This window comes from Prionailurus viverrinus, chromosome A2 (genome assembly GCF_022837055.1).
Source record: "Prionailurus viverrinus isolate Anna chromosome A2, UM_Priviv_1.0, whole genome shotgun sequence".
Classification (NCBI taxonomy): domain Eukaryota; kingdom Metazoa; phylum Chordata; class Mammalia; order Carnivora; family Felidae; genus Prionailurus; species Prionailurus viverrinus.
In genome coordinates, this window is record NC_062562.1 from 37,666,917 (window position 1) to 37,692,214 (window position 25,298).

Genomic DNA, 25,298 nt, shown 5'->3' on the forward strand with positions numbered 1-25,298 from the left:
TTCTGTCAGATGGCAATAAAGCAAGGCTGAAATCCTGTCCTATAGTTCAAAACCAAAAATCAAGCTGGTCTTAAAGACTTCACATGACAAAATCATTTTCCTTTCCTCTCTCTCTCTGCCACTCATGAGAAATGATTCAGGGAGAGAGCAGCTCTCCAGAACGTCCACCCAACGACTGACAAAATCTTCATTGGAAGGCACCCCGTGTTCCTCCACAGCCCTAATTAATACTGGACTTGGTGACATTTATGTATCAGGGCAATAAGCTAAACAGGAAACAATTTATGTCACCTAAAGCTTTTTAACAAATCGATGCAACTATTTGTAATTGCTTGTTTCACAAGATGAAAAGTGCTAAGGCCTGATCTTCGCCCACGGATTTGTGGTCAACCTGACCCGAGCTTCCGTTGTTTAAAAAAAAAGAAGGGGGGGGGGTGGCAGTTGGTGATCTGCACTGACTTCCATCAAGTAATCCATATTGCTAATATTTCTGGAATTTTAATGTAGTTACAATTTATAGCCGATCAAATGTGGTTACCTAAATTGCTGTTGCTAGTAGACAGTTTAACTGTCTTTATTAATTACAGTATAATTTAATGTTTGAGTACCGGCACTTGTGTTGGTCATTTTTACAGCCAGAGCAGTTACCGGCCTTATGACGAACCATTTTAGCATTTTCAATGGAAATTTGCTAATATGATGAGTGATAAAAATGTCACAAGCTGGTAAATAATGATTATTGCTTTGGCTGAAATTAATTCTTGAAAGGCCGGTTACCTTCAAATTAACATTATAACTTGGAAGCTTGTCTTTTTTCCATCCCCTATATTCTTGGTAGAAGCCAAAAAAAAAAAAAAAAAAGAAAAAAAAAGAAAAAAAAAAAGGAACACTGACCATTCTGAATATATGTATGTATGTATCTATATATATACATACAGTATTAAGCATCGAATGTCATTTTGCAATCAGAGTGGAAATAAGACGACATAGGGTTTGTTTGTTTTTTAAATAAAATACTGTTTCAAAATAAATAAAAGTAGGTTATATCTAGAGTGATGGCTTTCTAATCCAAATATTGTCCCAGTTAAACCAGTGTTTTTGTAGGTAATTTAATTTCCCTCCAATGTGAATTCTGTCTTAAACCTTTCATCAATCAGTCAATGCCTTAAATGAAGGTTTTGAGACCCAACTTCACTTTAATAAAGAATACTTTTATTTGACTCTACTACAATGGAGATGAAAGACAAATCATGATTACTACCCTCTACGTAAATAGGTAATATCAAAGAACGCAAAATCTAGTAAGTCAAGAATGACTAATTATACTTTGTTTTGGTCTTTTTGATGGGGGGGGGGGGAGTGGAGGACGGGGACATGGGGAGTTAGTATATTGTAGCTGTTTGTGTTGGTGTGAAATTAGTCTAAGACTCGAGGCTCTTAATATATAAAGGCCTCCATTTAAACGAACCAGTATTTTGGGTTTCCTGCCTCATTTCTCTGAGCAACAAGCCTTAAATGAATGAGCAAAAGAGCATGTTCCTGCTTCAGAAGAATTCCAGAAATACAACTAAAAAGGGACTGTGCATACAGCCTTCACTAACGCATGGTCATACTTGGTTTGGGTCCTTCAGCTTATTCAAATATGTGTACATATTTAATTTTACCAACTGCATATGCTGTAAGCAGTATTTATGTGTAAGCCTGGCATTTAAAGGAATTTCAATTAACCCTAATATTATATTCTTAGCAGCTAGATGAGAATTAAGGGTTCAAATGTTTTATTAATTATCAGACTAGAGGGCTTCTAGACTGTAGCATAACTGTTAATGAAAAGAGGACACTACTTTGCAACTTAATAGCAAAACCTATATTAAAAAAATTTTGTCCCCCTAAGACGGGCTTTTCAAAACAATGCTCGGAAAGCACGTTTACGTGTTCCTCACCGGCAGCCGGTGTTTGGCCGAACAGCAGCTTGGTTAATTTTCAAGTCCTCTTTTGGCTTGTGCTATGATCTGAATTACATCCAGAAGGGTTTTATGTTACTACGGTTTGGCCACTTCAAGTGCTGTTTTCAATATACCAATTTAATTTTTACTGAAAGATGATGCCCCTTCTCATCGATCCTTAGAATACACACGACATAATAATTTAAAAGACAAATAGCAGGTTTTTTGCTTTTTTGTTTTTATCAAGGTATGCGGTGACACAAATCTTGAAATCAAGATGGTATTTCTGGAATATTTAGTTCCTCGTGCTTCACTGTTTGCTGTAGTGGATGTGGTTATCTAGCATACTTTTGATAGAATATTTTTATAAAATCATTTGTTCTAATCTAAGCATTTATCATTATATGCAAAAAGATTTCTTGATGAGAATATTATAGACGGTGCATGTTTTTGACATTAGCATTTTATTTGGATGACTAATCTTGCAGATGTGAAATTTTAATGAATTATTCATGAAATTGCTTTCCTGTGAAATTTTAGTTTGCTCTTAATGCTAGTTATTAAACATTTTGTGGGTTTTTTTTTCTGGATAAAATTTGATGAAGAAAAATAAGGGTGCACTTCCTCGGGAGAAAAGGTAGCTTCTATCGCTTTTGTTTTTTTTCCAGTTTCTCTAAGTGGAAACTCGGGACTTTGAAACCCTGAGGATGAGAGCTTCAGCCCTCTGTGATGATGAAAGCTTTTAGTTAAGATTGATTTTAATTCTGTGTTGCAAGCAGCTGGTGATAAACCTAAGGCAGATGCCTAACATACAGTATCAGCAGGTCAGAAGGGGAAAGAAACTTAGGCTGTGGCGACTTTTTACTACCAGTGTGAACAAACAGCATTTTTATTGCATTTGAGAATGCTATAATGTCAGTCATGAGTACTGACTACACAACATTTTTTTTTTTTTATTGTCTGTATCCACAGACACGGAATGATGGAATTACAGTTGATGTCAAGGAATGAGTTTCTTTTATGCCTTATCAAAACAAAACAAAACAGAAAAAAAAAATTCTTGTTACTGGCAGCACATATCCACGAAGCACCGTGCTCATAGTCCAGACTAGACCATCTTCATCAAGGCTTCTGGGTAGCAGAGATCGTGGGAACTACACCGGCCCCATAAAATGCCTTTAGAATTTTAAGTCTCATTCTCAGGATAAAAAAGCGAAACCAACATTCAAAAACATCCAAAATATCAAGAGGGTATATATACCATTAACCAACAGGTACCCAAAAGATTCAAAATCCTTACAAGCATGTTCTTCTTTGTACCCTTGGAAACGGAGCTCAGTTGGAATGTGGAAAGGACAGGAGATATTTTTTTTAACTTTTTTTCCCCCCACAATAAAATAGCTAGTGATTTACATCAATCGATTTTGGGTTAAGAATCCAAGGTATTCTTTCCTAGGTCTGACGGAATGCTGGCTGTAATGTTAGCGCTGTCCGAGGGTGGCAAGGTTGGCGGTCACTCTTCGTGTACAGAAGCCTTGATATTTCATTTCACTGCTGGTTTTCAACGCGGGCAGCGTCACTTGTCTTACAAGGACAGACTCTAGGGACAAGTAGGATGGATTCTCATTCCTGACAGTGCATTTGCCTGATACAAGGGACTGTCTCCCTAATGTACGCTTTTCTTTGGAGGAAAAAAAAAAAAAAAGGAAAAGGAAAAGTAACAAATTGTCTTTACATCTTGGCACCTTGTAAAGTTTTTTTTTTTTTTTTATACAAAAAAGTTCAATAGCTTTGACAACTCCCCATTATTAATCACTACTTCACTGATAAACTTTGAAAGTGTGACCCTGGAATTTCATCATGCAAAATATTTACTGCAGCAGGAGAAAACATTTTTTTAAACAGCATTTTTTTTTCTCTTTTCAAATGTATGAACTTGTTTAAGATAGCCAGGAAGGCAGTGGTGGGATAAACACAAGGGATAGGAATGTATCAAAAAACAGGTTAACACACACGCGCACGCACACACACACGAATCTGTACAAAATGCTCTGATCAATGAGAACAGAAAAAAAAAAAATCTGTCAACTATGTTACAATTTAAAAGGAAAAAAAAAAAAAGGTTAGGGAATTTCTCCCTCCCACATGTCAGGAAATGTCATCCAATATTCTTAAAGCAAGGATAACTAAATAAAATACATGTGCAGCAAATTCTGCAATTCCATTACATACAGTAGTTTTTTCCCAAAGCTATTTTTTTTTTTTTTAGTATCGTTAATATAAAGCAGTTGCACAAAAAGCAAAGGTGTTTGACAAACAGGTGTATGCATTTATTCCTTTTTAGGAACAATATCTAAAAAAAGAACCGCCCTCTGCCCTCCCCCAAAAAAGACAAAGATTCACACAAGACACATTGGAATATATGTACAACATAATAAACCCCATCCTAAAGAAGCGACTGGAATAACCCCCCCCAAGGGATACAGAATCAGAATTGTAAAAATCATAGTGAAGTTTGCTTGCTGTAAAGCCTGAGAATTTTTTTTTTCAATTGGTTCTTCTGCAGGGTTGGGAGACCTGCAAAGATATGTAAAATCTAATTTTTCTTTTTTTTTTTTTTTTTGCTACAGTCTTTAGACTAAGCATGCAAGACATACGACTAAGTGCAACTGAGTGAAATGTATTTTTTTTTTTTATTTTCATCATTCCCTAAAGGTTTGAACTGAGGTATGCGTACTAACAGTTTCTCATGCTGTTATCTTTACTCATGTCTAGCTACACATGCTGAGAATGAACTAATCTACCAGATTTTTATCCTCTTTTGAATACCAAACGAACCAGCAACCACTCAGTTTAGAAGCACAGGGCCCCCTTCCCATGACCCTGTCTGGCTACTGCCTGCACATCATGAAGCTGCCTGGAAAAGTTAAAAAAAAAAAAAAAAGTCTCGAGTGACCACAGACTGCCCTTTATACAGAAAGCACAGTGAAGCTTCAAAAGAAATGGCCAAAGAAGTTTTTGTACCAAGCTCATGAGTGGACGGGAGTGTTACTTTTTTTTTTTTTCTTTCAATGGAAAATGCTGACCAAAGCCTAATTAGAAAAAAAGGAAGGAAAAAGGAAAACATTAAAAAAAAAAAAAAACCAACAAAAAACCGGAAGATATATGCCAAGACAAAGCATAATACATGCAGTGATCCTAGCATGGTCCTTAAAACCAAAGTGGCATACCTCTTTCTGTAAAAAGAAAAACAAAAATGTATTCTAGAAATGTGCCTGCGATTTAGTTCCAATGTAGAAGTTTTTGTTTTCTTTACATTTTTTCTTAACTGTCTCCTTTACTGGTTACCCCTAATTTTCAGTGGCATCCATTCAGGTTTTTGAGATGGGACTCCCTTCCTTCTTTCGCTCCTGTAACACTGTGCCCCATTTTCACCTTCAGCAGCCCCATAATCTCTCTTTAGGAATTTTGGTCTCTGTCGAGGTACAGAACAAGAAAAAAAAAAAATAACAAAAATAACAACTTTGGTTCCATTACCTACTTGGTCTTCTAAATTTATTCTATGAAGAAGGAGCAGTTCTCTTTCTCAGGTTAGCAATAGCCTATAACTCATCAATTGCCTCTAAAATTCTTTCGCCTCCTTTGATCAACAATAAGAGGATATTTGGCTTCATCAGATAAAGCATAAAACAGAGAACATAATTTACCTTTGTGTAATATCTTTGGTAATTTTAGAAAAAAAGGTACAAAGAATATAAATTAAGCTCCAAAAGGCTCTCAAACTAAAACAAAAGCTACGGTCCTAGATAAATAAATGAGTGACAGGAAAGTGGGTGCAGAGTGGAAGCACTGAGGGGTTCCTAAGGACTGAGGTTGTACTGACCGATGGCCGTCACGTTCGGCATATGCCACGTTTCTTTCTCCAAACGCTCAGGGGCGCCATGCACCCCCGTCTCCTCGATGTCTTCTACTGTTAGTTTTGGATACTGGCTTGGTGGGATAATATTGCATAACAAACTCAACTGCAGTACCGAATTTGCACGTTTGAAATTAACACTTTAGCATTTGCTGAACTCAGTCCTCATTAACTTCCATCACAAATTCAATCTGAAATCTAATTTGCATTCAAACAGATTAATGCCACCAAGCAGGTCTGGACTGATGTTTAAATTCAGCGCCGCCAACCACTTTTCAGCAGAGTTGCTCAGGGAAGCCAGCTTTTTGGCCATTTTGCAAACAAAGCAACCCAGGCTGGTTTTAACATCAGAGAGCTTGTGGCCCATGGCAACTTGGTTACCCGTGGGAGAGCCTTCCACAGCCACACTGTCCGTCTAGCAGGAGAATCTGGGTTGGGGGGGGGGGGGGGTAGTGCTGCCTATGTGTCCTTGTGCTCGCAGAATGCTGTGGCATTTACTGACAATGATGGTAGCTGCAAAAAACAAAACAAAAAAGAAACTGAAACCACCCCCTTCCCACCTCCAATACTGCTTCGTGGAATGAATCTGCATTGTTCCTAGGGTGTCTCTCTCTCTCTTTTTTTTCTGTCATTCATTCTCTTTCTGGCAGGACTTCAGGTCTGTGTGAGAGGACCTTCATGTGTAGAGAGTGCAGCATTTGGGACCTTTTTTGAAAAAGACCAAAACGGAATGTTTTCTGACTTTAGAGAAAACGTGGTGATGTCTGAAGGAAAATGGAATGAGTGACAGAAAACTACAAACAAGAAATGACATTCAGCTTTGTATAATAAAAACACCTATTAACATTCATCACAAGGTACAGAAAACTTTAAGCCTCCAGGAGGCCGTGGGCCCAAATGGAGGCCTGAGGTCAGAACTTAAAATGGTATAGTAGAAGCAAAAAAAAAAAAAAAAAAAAAAAAAAAAAAGCAATACATTAAAAAGTTTGGGATAATTACTTTTTTAACCCCCTCCCCCCAATACACACACAAAGGCCTTCCCCATCCCAACTGGAAGCAAAACAAAAACGAAAAAAAAAAAAAAGGAGTAAAGGCAGTGATAATCAACATGCAGTACTGTGCAAATAGGTCGTCCATTGGAATCCTTAAATTCTGGGCAGAGGCTTGGTCTGCAGCTTAGACGCACATGCTCAGTTGGGTGTCCTCGGTGTCCCACGTCGGCAGGACGGCAGTTCAAAGTCTGCTGCTAAAAGTGAATCAGTTTAGCAAATTTACAACACTGATGTTGACTGTTAGGAGAGGAAAATCCCAAGTACCAAACAAGTCCATCCAATGCACAGAGTACAAATTCCTTTTTTCAACAAAAAGTAGAAAAATCAAAAATACTCCCAAATGGGATTCTTGATGGCACTCAGAGTTAACACGTTTCAGAGTTGTCCGAATGGAGTGAAAATCCTCCAGACTGTACAACAAATGGAGAACAATTTCACTGCTGACTTTTGACGTGTTTTTCCCCCCCAATCTTCGTTCTTGGGGTTGGCCTGCCCAGAGACGCTCACTCCATGTCCTCATTTACGGGTTCGTCTTCGTAATCTCGGTCGTGGTCAAAATCTGGACTGTGGTTGGCTGTTGTCACTAAGGATAGAGGCCCTTCAGCTTCCTCTGGATCGAGGGGCTCTTCTTTGACGTGCACAGGATGCCTGGAAGGAAGGAAAACAGGTTCACTTCACGGAAGGCCCTTCCCGACCACGGCAAGTTGGGGGTGGGGGCGGCAAAAGCCTCCCTAGATGGAGGACTGGGTGGTGGCTATTTAAATTCAAACGAATGAAAACTTCATGCCATTTAAAACTGCGTTTCTCAGTGCTACATTCCAAGTGCTCAAGGGCCCCGTGTGGCCCGTGGCTACCATACTGGATGGCAGAGAGAGAAAAATTTCCATCACGGCAGAAGGTTCCTGTGGGGCAGTGCTGTTCTAGAACAGTCCCTGGCCAGAGCAGCCTCTCCCGCAGGGGTGCGTTTCACACTTTAAAGCGCGCACTCAGATCACCTTGCGCTCCTGTTAAAGTGCCGCGTGTGTCTCAGCAGGGGTGGCATGGGGCCTGAGACTCTGCATGTCTGACAAGCTCCCGCGCCATGCTGCTGGTCCGAGGAGGACCGTACTCTGAGTACCAGATAACAGGCCCCGCAGGGCCATCCTGGGTGGAAGAATACAAATCTTGGAAGAATTACGTGAAATAAGAATCTGCACTACAATGGTGTTTTGTGGGGACCACAGAGTGCGGGAGGCTGGGCTAATCATGGCTTGCTGTGTGTTCTGCTTTGCTAGTTAACATGCAGAACCTGTGAAAGAAGTCTCCAGAGACCGACCCCAAGCGAGGTTCTATCATTAATCAACTTCAAGCAAACACAGCAAAGAGACACCATGATACATGCTTGAAACTCCAAATTAATGCATATTTTTACAAACTGTCAATAAGGCGAGAAAAGCCCTGCCAGGAAACACAAACGGAGAGGAAAAGGCTCGCCCAACACAACAATATGATAAGAAAGCAGAGCCCCAATCAGAATAATAACGCTGTCAGCTGTAAACAAGGCAAAACAAGAGGCCCGGCTGGTAGCGGCCACCGGGACGCCGTAGCCTGTGACGAGATCTGCCAACTTTCTCATTATGGACCCGCACAGGGTTCACCTGAAGGGGACTGCGGGGGATCACGCGAAACCACGGGGATAACAATTGAGAAATGTTGTTCGTAAATCATATTTACAACAGATCCTTTGCAAATACAAATTACTTTCTGTTGCAAGCCTTTTGATATGTAAAAGAACCATTCAAGTTAAAATGGTCCCATCGCTGGGACAAGCTGCAGAAGGGAGGATTTTTTAATTGACATTATCAAGTATTAGTAATAAGAGGGGGTACTGGGGATGGCCGACTTCCTAAATAATTGATGTACGCAAACCCCAAAGGCCACTCGAACCATTTAAAAACAAACAGGAGTGCTTTGGACTGCCCTTGATGATGTGAACCTTCAGAAAACCAATTGACTCTAAAATTAGCACAGCCTAGAGAGGGTCTGGGGGTAGATGTCAGGGTAAATAGCTTTTAAAAAAATGGTGCCCATGTTCTTCAAAATGATTTGTAAAACGAAATTTATCGAAGTTGTAATACAGCCCATTTGACGGGTCGTGCTCCGTCTTGTTTTAGTTTCTTTAATGGTCCTACTTATTTGTGTTTGTACAGTAAGGCCGAGGAATGGCTGTGTAATTGAAGAGCCCCCGTGAAAAGTGAAGATGGGGTTCACGGATCAGTAGGAACTTCAATAAGGAAATGGCAGAGCATTGAAACCTCCCAGGATACCTTTGAAGCCAGCCCTCGGAGGAAACCCTCTATTCTTTTGGGAAGAATTAGGTGCCCTGTCGATGACTCCTTTAGAAAACAATCACCCAAAATCCCAAATTAAGGTACGTTTTTTGTTTTTGCCTGTTCTCTCCCATGGGGGTAATATTTTTACATACTGCATACATAATGGAAATAAGATTATTTTGCTAGCTTTTTCAGTTGTAATTTTTATGGCTGTATGAGACCCCTTGTGCGGACCCATCAGTCCCTTAATACTGGGCGTTTCGTGACGGTCTTTTTTTTTTCCTCCTTTCTTTTGCTCTTTGAATAATAGAGTAACCACTTTTATCCATTAATCTTCCTATTTCTGCTGATTTACCTCCTCAGGATAAATTTCTAAGAATGAAATTCTGGGAGCAAAGGCCAAAAACATCTTTATGGTTCTTATGATTTATTATAGTATTAATTTCCAAAGGGGCTGTATCAATTTAGATTCAACTTCATCAGCTCCAAGCATGACTTTTATTTTTATTTAAAGAAAAAACAATTTTTTGTTAATGTTTGTTTATTTTTGAGAAAAAGAGCGTGAGCGTGGGAGGTGCAGAGAGAGAGAGGGAGACACAGAATCCGAAGCAGGCTCCAGGCTCTAGGCTCCGAGCGGTCAGCAAAGAGCCCTTTGCGGGGCTTTAACCCACAAACTGCGAAGATCATGACCTGAGCTGAAGTCGGATGTTCAACCGACTGGGCCACCCAGACGCCCCCCCAAGCATTACTTTAAAATATTTTGTTGCTTAGCAGGTGTAAGGTAAGCGCAGGTTACTTTAAATTGCGCTTCCTGGATCACTGACAACGGTGAACGTTTCTTCATATTTCAGTATCATATTTTCACTATTCAATAGCAGTGTTACTTCACAAATTACCCCCTCTTCTCCACTGATTCACGTTTGGCAAGAAATGTATCTGTGTGTTACCAAGTCCTGTAGTGAAGCTCACTGTAGTATCCTGGATCATCGTTTTCTCACTTTTCCTTCTTTTATGCTTAATTATTCATCTATTCAGGTTTATAAACCTGAATTTGAGTTTGGGAGGGGGTGGGAAGACTGAGAAATAGAATATTCTTGAGGAAGTTCTTGCTTTGTAATTTTTGACTCTGACGACTGTTTCGCTAGGCACAGACAAAAACAAACCAGATACAGTGTAAGTCTCCCCCAACACAGGTCACGTTAGAGAATATTTTGTTTTCCCCTGAAAAACTGCAGCTGAAGTCAAGTATGATTATTGACCAACCCCAAGACACAGGTTAAGACCCTCTCGTGCACGCTGGCTTGCCCCACTGCCTAATGCGGAGCCCGTCCCCGACAAATGCTAGCTCACTGACGAGATCTGTGTGACAGCCTTGACAACACAACTGAGTTAGATATTAAGGCTCCTTAAAGCTCAGAGAAATGCAATCCAGCCTCACAACATTTCTTCGTACCAGCAGATCCCCCCTGAGTGTGGCAAATGCAGTCACACGGGCATATGGTGCTTCAGAGAATCCAAGAGAATGGATTTCCAAGCAAGATACATTTCAGGTGAGATGCAAACTATTTAAGAGACTATTCTTCACATACAAGGGCGTGTCTCCTGGAAATCGGAACTGCACGGATGCGCCATCTTGCACGTTCACCCCGCTGCCCCACCTTTCTCTCCATCTCCTACTTGCCAAACAGTTCCCGATGGAAACTGTGTGCAAAACCACACACTTCCCTTCTTACATCTGAGTAATTCCTTTGTTTAGCCACTCTGGGAACATGAGAGTTTTTAACTAAAGCTGACTGGTGTTTAGAGGCATTGTGTTCTGAGGGGGTGTGCACAGCATGGAGTATTTTGCTTTGTAGCTCCGTTAGTTCCTATCGGGATAAAAGTATAATGCCCCAAAGCCATAATTATGGGAGTACTTTCTAGTGTTTCAAAGGGGAAACAAAACGGGGTAGTAGTGGAGTGTCACGGGAAGGGTAAGAACGGGGAGCTCGGTTTCAACACTAGATCGAAGCTTGGGCTGCCGGTCCTAACAAGGTTCTTTAAGCCACGCTATAAAGTTTACAGCTTGATTTATTCCAACAGACTAGAACAGTTAAGAAACCATTTGCATCATAGCCGGGTAATGCATACTGCACAAGAAGGAAAACTGTGTCATTACAGAAGTCGCTTAATGGAAACAGAGGGTCAAAAAGAGTAACATTCTGTGACACTGGGAGCGGGCACAGGGCGATGCTGTTAACACACAATTATATTTAGCAAACAGCGCAAACTGGGGAGATGTGAGCAACGGCGTGCGTCATGACATCTGTACACAGGGTTTCCTTAAACACAGCAGAAAACAACGGAAACCTTCATTTCGTTAAAAATTAAGCCGCTTGTGATAGATGGTTTCTGGTAATGCTGGGGTTCATTCAAAGTTAGGAACTTTGGAGGGGCTTTATCTCGTACAGTAAAATTAGCATCATTCTCCACTGTTGCCCGAGGCTCTGATCCAAATATCTTTCTCTCTTCAGTAATCCTTTGCACTACGTAACAGGAATGTATATCCACCAGCCCTTTGGAGTGCAGATAGATTGTGAGGAATAGTCTCTCTTCCAACCAGTCACTTCGGATATATTTGCTTTAATGAGTATTGCTTGAAGCGGCTTCTATACCAATTTATGTTTGCTCTGAACTTCCTTAATATCTGAGTAAACACTCCTGTCAGGACAATGATTTAAAAACGAACACGAGTGTGATAACAATAAAGTCGGAAGCACCAGATTGCTTTAGAAGAGGTGATGTGTGGCAGAATCAGTGTGAAAGACAAACGCATTCTTGAAGTGTTGTGTACTAAATGTGAAGAGATGGTTCTTGTAAATTAAAAACGATTATTTCCATCTTTCAAGATCCTTTTCAAAGCTCTTCGGGCATGACATTCAAATGCTAAATAATCAATTTTCAGATTCCCCTCGAACCTACCCATTTCCCTGGCAGACAGCCTTTTTTCTTTTTCTTTTTTTTTTTTTCCTGCTGTCATTAGATGCCAATTCATCCTGTTGCTAATCGCTCCAGGTCATACTATCACTCAAATTACCTTAAAATAAGATGTCGGTCAAGGAATTCACAAACAGGGTGTAGACAAGGGGCCGATTCCAGGAGCTGGCAGTCCTGGAAAGGCTGGATTGGTTTGTCCCTTTAAAGGGGGCAACGGTTTAGCAGATGTTTGGTAAGAGATAGAGATGGCCACTCCCTGGCATCCCCCGCAAATCCAATCACTTGGAAAAACGTGGTGTCTCTTCTCTTTGCAGCCTTCCCGAACGGAGAGGGAGCTCTTCCTCCTCGGGAGGCATCGGAGCCTCTCGGGAGGTCTGCCCAGTCCCTGTGCTGTTCACATTCAGCATGGACAACCATCGCCCATCACTTCATTCAGTTATACGGTGCTCATTATACTGCCGTCTGCTGCTATAATGCTCCTATTAATTTTCCTTTTGATATTTTAAAGCAATCTATAAATCAGGCCGCCTTTCATTTGTGCCATCGTTAATGCTTGGTCATCACGCTTGAGCGTGGTGTTTGCGGTCCGGACTATCACAACCAAGTAAACAAGCACTCTTTCTCCCCCTGCCAGGTTCGGCACACCGGCAAGTTGAACAAACTCACAGAGACGCATACTGATTTTAGGAGGAAAAGGTAATGTGGCTTAAATAATGGCCTGAGATGCCAAGCAGAGGGAAAAAAAAGCAAATGAGTCACCCATTTTATTGCCGTGTGCACTTGTAGGGCTGCATGAAGCTGATTGCTTTTATGGGAACGTTAGTATAAATGGTCCTTTTATGTGCTAACCGAGCTAAACATTTCCAGAAGCACCAACTTCTACCTAGGTTCTAGGAAAGCAGAAATTACAGAAAGGGTCTAAAAAGCAGCTCGAGAAGAGTTCGTGTGCACATCGCATGCAGAGACCTTCTGGGCGTGGACAGTACTCACACAGCTTGCATAGGGGATCTGCCCGGACTGCTGTCACTCTCGTTGCTGTTGGTATGCTCCATTGCCCCGTTCAGCTCTTCCCGTATGGCGCTGGCTAAGTTGCCCAGAGTGGGATTTCCCATGGAAGCGGTAGTGTATAGAGGTATACTATTCTCAGCCATCGAAGCCTGTTAGCAACCGAGAGAAAATGTATGAGGACGCAGAATATGCACAGACAGGGAAGCTGTTAATTAGGGGTGTATTCAAGGATCTTCCGGGTACGTTCACCGTGTGGCCGGCAAATGCAAGTTTCGAACAGGTGTAAAAGGATTCTGCTTTAACATTAAGACTTGTGACACATGTCCCAAGCTTGGTTTCCAAGAGCTAGCTGGGACCAAACCGCTCAAGGGGAGGGAAGGCTCAATTTAGCCCTGCTGGGTAGAGTCACACGGTTTAGACAAGGCTATCTAAAATGAGCTTTCTGTCTGATGCCTTCCTTCAAGAGGGACTGAATATTTCCAGATCACAGGGAAATATAATGGAATTTTCATTTCTTTATCCACTTTGATGACTCCAGTATTGGATATTAAAGATTTGATCCAATTATTCTGGCCGCACAGCTCAAACTTATGAGAACTTCCATAAACATTTACCTCTTAGATCCTAGAGAAAAGGAAGAGATTATAGAATTGGAATCAATTTTTATCCCTCCCGCCCGCATCATTTCTGTTTTAATAATTTTTGAATCTGTTTAGTGTAGTTTGCGTGGTGTTACCTTCGACCAGTTATCTCAGTGTTTCAGACTCAGACCGGTCACCTGGAATTTTAGGACTAAAGAAAAAAAGATACCTGTCACTCCAAATGAGTGTCAGCCAAAAAAAAAAAGTGTGGAATTGGAGAAAATAAGAAATCCCGAAGTCTGGTGGGGGGATGCTGTTCACTTGCTATCCTCCTGCATTTGAGAAAAATGACCACCCAGTCTAAAATGCAGCCAACAGTTACAGACGACCCTGGACTGAAGTATGCATATTGTTTCCTTGGGTAGCGATTATGACCCAGTAACTTTTCATTTTATTAAAGAGGGCAGACTTTCAAAAACTGGCAGTGTAATTAGACCAAGATTGATCAAAACTGTCCTCTTACAGACTACAGTATGCCTGGTTTTCCATCCTAATGAGGAAAAAGTACAATCACAAGACAATCTGGCACGGTGACTTCAATTGGCCAGTGATACAAGAGGCCAAAGTATTCTAGAAATCCTGGCTCTAGAGAGAGAGAGAGTGAGCCAAAAATGAAGACAGAACGGGTGCAGAGCTGGGCTGCAGGGAATGTGCCTATTATGACAATTGCAGCCTCCCTAACTGTACAAACTGCAAAGCCAGGAATGCCTTCTTAGATACAAGCCCCCGTGATGGGTCTTCACTTACTAGGGTGCTATTTCAAAGCCAAGCCCTCTTGCTGCAAGCTCACAGATTTCCCTTCTCTCCACTTCTGTATTTACCTAACTGCCTTCTTTTAAAAAGTGGGGGGGGGGGGAATCCTGTTTTTATTTCCAAATGTGGTGAACTTATTTTGATTAACAGCGAATCTGAACATTCTCCGCTCTCCTACAGTTTGTTAAATAATTTGCATCAAGTCCTTTTTTCAACAGATCTCTGGTAATGGCAACAAAGCATTTTTTTTTTTTTTTGGCAGAGCAAAAATCAACAACAGTTGCCAGGTTTTTTTTTTTTTTTCTTTCAAACTGCAGCTGGACAAGCATCTTAACTGCCTTTATTTGAGACAACGCAGTGGTCATGCCTCTCTTAATCATGGAAGTTCTGCAGGAACCATCAGCTCTCACAAGAGCATTTCACTATTACACAGTCAGAACCTGGTGCAACAGCTTCTCAAGTCAAAAACTGAGAGGTAAAGGCAAAACTGCAATGTTTGTAAGAATGTGTTCTGTGGGAGAAGCTGGTCACCCTACGGACAGAGCAACCTTCTTAAGATGATCTGTTCTCCTTAGCTCTCAAAGTGTTCTAGGTGAAGGTCATTAAAATATGGGCTGGGGCCCAACAGCCACAGCAGTGAAAGGCATCCAAAAGGCAGGCACTTGTATTGATTCCTTGGTTGTGAGACAAAAAAGATGTAAGTGAAGAAAACCAGCATTAATAACCTTTACGATAATGATCAAGTGGGCAGCAAAGAGAAGCTGGTGCCTGATATGCAGAGCTTCTTGTACATTCTTTGTGGACTGAGTGATCAAACCACCACCCCCCCCCAAGTTAGAAACATTTTCTACCAACTGCTTATGTGTTACAAAGTGGTTGTTTTTTGTAGCTGATGCCTCAGTGGAAGCAGGTGGGTTACAATTTTTATAATGGACTTAATCATATAATGGTCCTGTGTACTGTATGTGGTTTCATATCAAACACCTCTGCCAAAAAAAAAAAAAAAAAAAACCACACACACACACACAAAACAGAACTCAGGTGCTCAAGTAATGGGGCAGAAGTCTGTAGGTACCACTGCTCCTGGAACATGAACCATGCTAAGATCCTCGGGGGAAAGGCAGTCTATAAATAAGAAGCTTTACGGTTACCCTTAGTTACTTCACTTTTTCAGAGCATAATGCAATCTGTCTCACGTCCAATGTTTTATTTCTGTAGTGGATTCTGCTGTCCTATTTTATATATTGTATATCATGCATTATGTTGCTCTAGTAATCTTTTTAAGATGTTGTTCCACTATTATTTTTACTTGTCTTGAAAAATGTAAATGGGCAATCATGGGCAGGAAAGGCTGCTGGTAGAATCCTGATTCAATTTGCCCAGCAGAAAGTGACCTGAGACTGTCTACTGACCATGGATCCAAACTCCTAGAGCAGAGGAAAAAAAGATCCATTCGGCAAATCGTGAATTTTTATCAATGTATTCACCTCACCTCCTTATGCAAACAAAGTGTGCTTGGAAAAGTGCAGGACAGTTTGGGGCTACCGCTGGAAGTAGAGAAAGGGTAGAGAGGATGCCAAAAACCAATGTTTTGGAGATGAAACGTGAACAGGTCTGTCATGATAAGGCATACTAATTCAAATTACTCACATAGTTAAGAGAATCCAGAGGATCACTGCGTTTTTTTTTTTCTTTCCTTTCTGCCTCATGAATGTAAAATGTGCTTGTAATCTTAATACTCTCCCAGATAGAGCAGCCTTTAAATTCACACTTCACAAGGCTCCAGGGAAAATAAGTTCCTAATGAATGGTATTTACAGTGGCGGCATCTAAGCGTGCGCTCATTTGCTTTTCTAAAGTTACTGTGTAAACTACAAGTAATTAACAGAAACTCAGAAAGTAGTTCCTCCTAGTAAAGTTGGTTCGGGCTAAAAATAAATAAATATAATTACTGAAAAGCTAAGTTCAGTGAATTTGCCCCTGAAAGGAAACCGCGTTAATGGTGTATCATCTAATGTCGGGAGCTGTGAGCCTGTCCTGATTATGGAGGTTGCAGGTTAGGAGCTCAGTAAACATCTGTGCAGGGAGTAGTGACAACGGGGTGTCTGTCCTGGTCTCCTCTGCACTGCACTCTGTTCGTGTAACGTCAAGTATCTCAACAATTTTTCATTCTCTCCCCTTCTCCCTCAAGGAGCCTTTTTCACACTCTCGTTCTCAGCAAATGGTTGCATCTGTGTAATACGGCCTTCTGGAGGGGCACGACACATCGGGGTGATAAAGCCCCACTGGATTATATATGTCCAATCTATCTAGAGAAAATGTCTTGAAAGTTAGCAAGGCTCCCTTGGTGTGTCTTCTAGAATAGTCGAGGGAGGGTCAAACTCAACCTGGACCACTGAGAAACGCCACAGATAGAAGGCTGGGCAGCCTTGGTTACTTGTATCTGGGGGGGTGGGGGGGGAGTAAGCTCATTCCTGCCCAACACCGGTGTCTTCATCCCCCGGTAATGCTGGTTATGTAATGAGTGCTTGGTTTGTCAGTAGGAAACAAACATTCCGTGTGCTTATTATGTAATGTTGAGCAATCTGCTGGAAACGTAAAGAGTTTTCCCCAACACCTCTCTAGTTCAAACAGAAACCGTGTACATGTACCAAGTGAACCAAACCTGGATCTCTTCCCCTGCCCCCGCGATGGACTAAAGATGCAGAAATAGACTTGAGAAGAAGAAATAAAAAGCTCTGCTTTCTCTTTAAACCGTGAACAATAGAAGGTCATGTGATCCAGTGGCCTATCATCCAGCACATTAATAGCTGTGCTAGAGTAATTACACTTGTGGTATTTTTGCCTCAAGTGAAATTCTGAAATAAGAGGATGGAAATTATGATACTGCTGATAAATATTAATAAGTGAACTTTTAATTTTTTTGCCACAATATTCAAAATGCTAAGCATCCTGCTAATGCTGAAACAGCCCAATGTGTTTGCCTCCAGGGAGTACGATGCTTTGTGCACTTAAGAAAAAAGTTTAACGGAATTAAAATTTAATATCTAATTAGAGCGAGGCTAATATATTTTGAAATGAGTGGGGGAGACACGGGCCTCTGCCGCATATTCGGGACGACCATTAATCTTACCTGTAAAGCTGCATTGAGAGGTGTGCAGTAGGCGTGGCTGCTTTGCATGTTTTTAATAAGGGAAGGGTTACTGCATAAGAAAAAGATAAAAACTCAAAGTTAAACGCAATCCTCCCCTGAGTTCCTAGCTAAGTTTGATCTTACGCTTGCTGGTATCCTGATTTCTAAATCAGAAATTTCCCCCCTTAACAAAACCCAAGAAAAGGTAGGTCTTGTCCCCAGCCCCCTGGCTTTAGTATGGGGCCGGTGTATGTGAACACCTCTGGGTAGGACCTTGTGCTTCCGGGAACCTGGGTGCACGATTCTGGTTGAAGTTAGACCAGCCCCTCCGCTGGTGAATTTTTTTCTCACCAAATATGGACCGTTCTCTACCAAGTTTTAGTAGCTGCCATGAGTGCCAAAGAAAGGCAGAAGCTCTGGGGCATCGGGCTAGGGGAGGCCAGTGAGATGGGAGTCAGGGAGAAGAATCTTGACTCTTAATCCTCTCCGTGACTTGAACTCCAGATCGACCACAGGAGGAAGGGCATGATCTCCCTCCCAGGCACATTTAGTGCTAAACGAAGATGGACAGCAGGACAGGGAAGGATTGTTCCTAAGTAAGGACGGAGGCTGGGACGAAATCTTTCTTGGTATGTCACACCGTGTCGTCCTTTCATCAAAGGAAGACAAGAGGCCATTGGAAAAAAATCTCTAGCTGAGTATCAGGACACGCTGAAGGGAAAGTGTGGCTTCCAGTAGGAAGTCACCCAGATTTATGACTGGCCTTTAAAGGAAGTGTATTTGCTGTTATTGATTTCTAATGATTCATTTCACTTGAGTTACATTATTACACTGAATGAGCAAGTAACAAGAAATTTACCCAGTTAAAGACATATTTGAACTCTAAATAAAAGCTGCCTTTTTTTACTTGGAGGAATGACTTTCACGCCACAGTATTTGGGTTTAAAGGGTCCCCGTAAGCTGCTGAATCAAAATACAACCAATATTTGTTTGCATTAAAGACGTCAAAAAAGCATTATTCAAGGCACTGGTGTTCCAAAGAGAAACAAGAGAAATACATGTACAAATCACACAATTTAGTTCCATTGCAGAAAGCCGTGGCACCGCTACTTGGTGAAATGCAAAACTACATGGGATGAGTCAACCATGCAAAGCCAAAGCAACAGCAGAAAAAAAAAACAAAAGCAAGTAAAGGCTCTTACTGTGCGACAAGCTCGTCAAAGTTTTCATCGGGGCAGTATTTGCGAGGACGGCCTCGTTGAATATGGCGGCCACGTTTAAACTCTTCATCATCAACTGTCCAAAAGGACCCAAACTCATCCTCTACTCTGATAAAGCACTTATGCAGTGAGAGGTTGGTGCGAATGGCACCCTGGGATAGGAGCAGCAGCAAAGGAGATGAAGTGGCAACAAAAGGAGACAGGGTTGGGGGGGCAGAACAGACATCCAATACAGGGAACAGGAAAAAGAAAATAAAATGCAATAAGCATAAGCCAATGGTTTGTGAGGGTTAATATGCATTGCCACCTAAAAGCTACTAGCGTGTGATGTAACAAAGACCGGCAAGCAGGGCGGGGGGACTGGTGGGTATACAAAACAGGAGGGATGAAATGCTTTTTTGCTTCCCTTAATTGAGACAACGTGGAACCAGTTCTTTGGTCTAACACCATCTAGCAGCCAAAAGCCTCTACTTTGCACTTGTTAGCACAATCCGAGCTAGGCTAAGAAGTTCAAACATGGTGGACGTACCCACTGATCTTTTGTGGCCTTCGTTTTTGGAATTCTACTTCATCCACTGTCCATACTGCCCCTTTAACGTTTTCTACTCGCACAAAACACTTGTGAAGACTAAGATTATGACGCACTGCATTCTGCAGCAAGTATAAAAGAGAGAACATTTACATTTTCTATAAGAAAAGACTCCAAAAACAGCAGTACATTCAGCCTCACAGTCCGCATTTGTAAAACCGTCCCCAAGACCTGTAGCTACCACCCCCGTGGACGACCTTCTTGTGGTGAAGGATGCCTTTTCCAAAAGGAGAAATAAAAAAAAAAAAACAAAACAAAAAACCACCAAAATTACCACTTAATTATACTTTGGCATTTAAATTTAGTCTCTGGTAGTAGTGAACCAGAAGAAATAGTTAATATGCATATCAGCCCAAAATAGGTTTCACAGTAAAAATCTGAAAATATTGTTAATGTCACTTCAAAATAAAGAAACATGTAAAAGCATAAAACTGTCCCCTTTAAGCCCACTTCTCTCCCGTAAAAAAGGGTATTGGAAAAAAAAAGATCGTGCAAGGTGATAATATTGTTGAATACGTTTCGTCCTGGTTCTTTTTTGTTCTTCAATATTTTGGCTTTAGTACCTTCTGTGGGTTTCGTCAGATTTATCTCAATTGGATTTTGCCATTGAGAGCATTGCCTCATGGGGGTGACAGGATAAGGGAATGACATGAGCCCCAATGCATCAGTATCCATCATCAGACTATGTCTTACCTTCCCGAATATATACAAACTTGGCTCTTGCTAGGGGCAATTATCTTAATTAACAGAAAACGCCAGAGGAAGACTTGAGTCAAACTCTCAAAAAGAGAATACTGCTGAAGCTGATGGTTCCTAAAGACACATATTTCTATATTCCCCCCACCGTGTTTCTTTCTTAAGGTTAAAAGTCACTTCTAAGAGCCTTCTTAACTGAGACCCTTGACGTCTAAACTCCACCAGAAAGGAGGATCTCAACAGCTCATCTTTCCTTTGAAATGCACAACCCGTAATGGGGCCAGTAGGAAGCACAGCTTCATGTCTGTGACCTTCTTGGTTGAACTTAGTGACTTAGACTCAAAGTGAGACAGAGGACATTGCAGAAAGACCCATGTCATTTACTCAAAACTTTCTTCCTACAGGGAAGAAGCGGGGTGACCACTGTGGCGTGAAGAGGGGACGCACAAATCCCATCTCCCCTGCCTCGTAGTACCGCCACTCCCTTCCAATGATGCTGCCGTTGCTCAAACGTCCTGCATGCCGCCTCTGGTGCTACCCACAGTACTTCCTCTCCAAACACACGGAGAAGTGTTTCAAGGCGTAGGTAATCACCACTGGTGACTCTGTGAGGGGTCCAACTAGATAGGATTTTTCTTTTTCGTTACGGCAGATTCAAAGATAAGGAGACAAGTTTTCTTTCACAGCTAAGTCATCAACTACTCACAAGGGGAATCCACGGGATAAACTCTCAGAGTTTTTGAGCGATGCCAGCATAATGGGGGGAGGTTCAAAACATCCAGCTGATTATGGAAGGACACTTCCGGTTCTAATTGGTGGGATAGGTTTGTGTAACAAAAGAAAAATCGCTGAAATTTTATCTCATGTTATATGGGAAAAAAATCTCTTTCAAGAAACTTTTTCTTTTTTATACTGTATTAAGGCACAGGAGAGGGATACTAAGGATCTCCTCTTACCTCCTAAAACAATAATACTAAGGAGATTTAAAATAAACCCAAGTTTTCTTTTTAAAAATCCCACACAGATCATGTATACACACTGAAGACATAACTGGGGGAAAAAAATCAACATTTCCCCTCAACCTTATCATTGTCTAATATTTTAAAATAAGCATCGAAATGTTTAGCCCTGCAAAAGATCTAAAGAAACCACATCTGCCAGAAGGATTGCTATTGATCTGTCTCAAGCATATAGCCATGTATGATATAAACTCAAACTTAAGGTTTGTTTTCCAAGACTGTACAGCTCTGCAAAAATATCCAGAAATCCAGTTTCCCAAAAAGATGAGTAAGCCCCTTTCAGTCACAATTTAAACTGGGCATTTCATCTTTTAAGATTACAATACAAATAAGATGAATCATTTGGTACTTTATCTAGGATTGTTCATACTGATGGCACTTTTTCCTGCAGTTTGCAAAAATGAAAAAGTTAAAGCTGTAGATCTGAGCCTAAATTTCATATTCACAACTAGTAATTATTTTTAAATTTGATCATTTGCTATTTAAAAAAGGCAATTTGAAGAAAATGTCTGCTTCATGCTTATGCTTCCTGTATTTGAAAGCATTCATAGCTAAAGATACTCTGGATTTTATCCCCTAAGGAGGGCTGAGGAAGAAAGGGTAAGATCTTGAACAGGGGTCTCCTTCAGCACCCAAGTGTTTTAAGGGAATGAAAAAGGACACTTCAAGCCATAATAGATATGCAGGGCTGGGTGAGGTTGATAAATTAATTCTATGGTTATATTCATTTTGTTTTAAAATGCTAACTTACCAAGAACATAACAGAGGAAACGTGTTTTCTGTTTTTGTTTTTGTCCTATCTAAAATTTAAAAAGTAGCAAAGCGAATTTCCTTTGCACCCTAACATTAATCCCTATCATATTTATGAGGACGTACAGTATCCTAAGATATGTGCATTTTAAATGTTCCAAACTGTGGTGGAATTGGGGCATTCTGAGAATTCTAGGTAGCAAAAGAGCAAAAAAATTGGGACATGGGACTGGCCCTCTTCTATAGCAGGAACATTTAAACCAAGAAATTGAGAGGTAAAATTCAAAAATTTGTGAGGGCTTCATTGAATACAGCAGAAAATGACCCAACTAGAAATGAGGTATGTCATGTGACCCTCCAGCCTTGTTAGGGCATTCCCCGTGGAGCTGAGGAATTTGATCTGTTTTACAGCAAACAGATGTTTGGTGTTAGAGTGAAGGTACACAATTTTTCAGAGTATCTATGAATCTCTGATTAATAGTTTGATGCAAAAAAGAAAAAAAAAAGGAACTAAATCCAAAACCTTAATAATGTATTTTGCTTTCCTGTAATGACTCCTATATATAGTGCTACTACTTAGATTGTGTAGCTTTCTCTACTAATTACAGTAAGGAGCTTTTTAAAAATTTTTGTTTGTTTGTTTTTCTGACTCAAACCTGTTAAGGTTATGTGAAGTCTGTCTTAGTTCCCCAGGTTAAAAAAAAAAAGAAGCTGTGTATCTCAGCAAATTCTGGTGGAGGCTTAAGACTGAAAAGCATGAGGTTTGTTTAAATAACAGGACAACCTCAACATCGGGCCAACAGTGTCCTCTATTCTTTTTCCCTTACACAGTAACAATCAGACAGAAATGATTTTACTGGCTGGTCCATCCAAAATCTGATGCCAATGTAATAGGAGTCTTCTGTCTCAGCATTTTAATCCCAATAAACTATCCTCTCACTAAAATACTCCCATAACTCTGACTCTGTGTGTATGAAAACAATACTCATGTATCTTACAACAAAGTCGTTTATAAATGGAAAGTTCCGGGCGCCTGATTGGCTCACTCGGTTAAGCGTGGGACTGTTGATCAGGGCTCAGGTCATGATCTCATGGTTTGTGGGATCGAGCCCGGCGTTGGGCTTGTGCTGAAAGCACACAGCCTGCTTGGGATTCTCTCTCTGTCCCTCCCCGACTCGGGCTCACGCTCTCAAAATAAATAAACTTAAAAAAAATGTTAATTAAAAAAAAGAAAAGAAAAGAAAAGAAAAAAGGTAAGATCCAAGCCTAAACAGGCCTGTGAGAAAGCTTACCTTCCACGTGGCAGCATTGCGTCGAAAATAAGCAAACATTCGTGTGAACCAGTTATAGATTTCATTTAGTGTTAGCTGCTTTTCTGGAGATTCGAGAATGGCCTGTGAAGCAAAAGTGACAAAAGAAGATAATTTATGACCAAATCAGCAGAATCGTCATTATACAGTTTCTTGAAAATATAAAATGACCATGATTCAGAGCTAAAGCCCAAGAAAGGTTTCACAAAATGATCTAAGATTAATGGTTGTATTTAACAGTTCAATAGCAAAATTCAAAATGGAATTATCTAATTGTTTTGAGTTTTTATTTCTGTTTCCGTACAGAAATATTAATTTATTAGTCATTCATAAAGCAGAATCAAAGAGAAATGCAAAACATTTCACTAGCTGATTAAAGCTCAGTAATTATTTAGAGCTCAGATTAATTCTAGGGATCAGAGATTACTGTAGCTTGTGATAATTGACTTGCCATCTTTAAACAGGCTCATTTTCACTGTTGTGTGAAATGAATTTCCTAATAATCACATCGTATTGTAATACTTAATCAAAAGCAATTATGTTATATATTGCAGTTTTAAAAAACCTTATAGAAAAGGTTTTAGCATGCCTGCATACTAAACGGTTTTAAATCTACTTCATCAATATAATATATCCATGCACATGTGTACCTTTTGCTAGAATTTCACATACTGTGTTATTTACTTACCTGCCTAATTAAAGATGCGTATGTAAATGGTGGTCTAACTTCTGCGTTCTTATAAAACTCTTGGTTCTGCGCGATATCTGCTAAATAAGAATCATTGTCCTATTAATTATCACTTTTTAAAGAGAGGCTGGTCTACAAGAACTGCATGTTACAATTCTACAGGAGGCACAGATGGAGTATCTACCTGAAGAAATGGGCACGTTGTATTTGTCTGAGTACCGCCTGCGGATGGGTCCCACCGTATGCATGCTGGTGGTGGTGATGACGGAGGGGCCTTGGGTGACAGGAGTGATGGGGGCGGTTGGGGTCGTTGGAGTATGAGGTAAGCTCTGTGGAGAAGCCTCTGATGCAGACTTGGAGAGTGTGACGCTTGATACCAGATTCAGCTGTGAGGACAAGAATAATCCTTAGAAGACCTTTGCAAAAAAAACGGTGAGCAAGAAGGCATCTGAAATCCAGCAGGAGTAACACAGGAAATGCCTGGCTACTTTTCCTTCTCTAATCAACTGGAATAGGAGGCGAGTCCACTGAGTAGTTGAAAACACCTCTGGCCAGGTCCAAAGGATATGGACCCGTGGAAACACAGGTGTTCTCCAAAGACAGTTATAGATGAGTGTTTGCAGAAAGGGGTTATCTAGCCCAGTGAGTCTGGCAAGTTCGGGGTCAAAACATTTCTTCAGTCATCAAGAACCGTCTTTGTAGTACTTGTGCTTTTGAACCCTCCTGAGTAGCATGCTGTGCTTGGCAGACGGCACACAGGGAGATGGAGTTCTGGTAGCACCCGCTGAACCCCAACGTTGCAGAAGCCACCTCTTGGGATACGCTGGGCTAGACCTGAGCTCTCCAAACAGCACTTTTTGCAAAGGGCTGCTGCCAGTGTGGAACTGTTTTTGCTTCATTTTTATTAAAACTAAACTTAAAATATTTATTTATTTTGAGAGAGACGGGGAGAGTGAGCAGGGGAGGGGCAGAGAGAGAGGGAGACAGAGAATCCCAAGAGGGCTCTGCGCTGTCAGCACAGAGCCCAATGTGGGGCTCGAGCTCACAAACCGTGAGATGGTGATCTAAGCCAAAAAAACCAAGAGTCAGACGTGGAATAGACAGAGCCACCCAAGGTGCCCCTAAACTTTTATTTAGATAGCCACACGCAGCCAGTGGCTACCACACTGGCTGGTCCAGTGATAGGCTACTTCATAATGTAACTTCAGGGAGGGAGCCATCACAAAGATGTCTGGCCTATTATGACTCATTAAAAAGAATGGCACTGATCCAGTAAACCAGCATTTAGTT

The 25,298-nt window shown here is 41.0% G+C and overlaps 1 protein-coding gene across 12 annotated transcripts in view; it reads right to left on the minus strand.

Annotated features, from left to right (window-relative positions):
- Window positions 1-1,190: 1,190 nt before the first annotated feature.
- Window positions 1,191-25,298, minus strand: part of FOXP1 (forkhead box P1) — a 597,515-nt gene continuing 573,407 nt past the window's right edge. For 9 of the 12 annotated variants that reach the window (XM_047851112.1, XM_047851110.1, XM_047851105.1 and 6 more), the window contains 7 exons: window positions 24,193-24,394; window positions 24,009-24,088; window positions 23,303-23,404; window positions 19,486-19,607; window positions 17,737-17,806; window positions 13,193-13,359; window positions 1,191-7,562 (listed from right to left, as the gene is read on the minus strand). In XM_047851112.1, the coding sequence (XP_047707068.1) occupies window positions 7,418-7,562; window positions 13,193-13,359; window positions 17,737-17,806; window positions 19,486-19,607; window positions 23,303-23,404; window positions 24,009-24,088; window positions 24,193-24,394 (888 nt within the window). In that variant the 3' untranslated portion in view covers window positions 1,191-7,417. Of the gene's footprint in view, window positions 7,563-13,192; window positions 13,360-17,736; window positions 17,807-18,938; window positions 19,109-19,485; window positions 19,608-23,302; window positions 23,405-24,008; window positions 24,089-24,192; window positions 24,395-25,298 lie in introns of all 12 variants that reach the window. The other 3 variants (XM_047851111.1, XM_047851106.1, XM_047851116.1) reach the window with 2 other exon arrangements.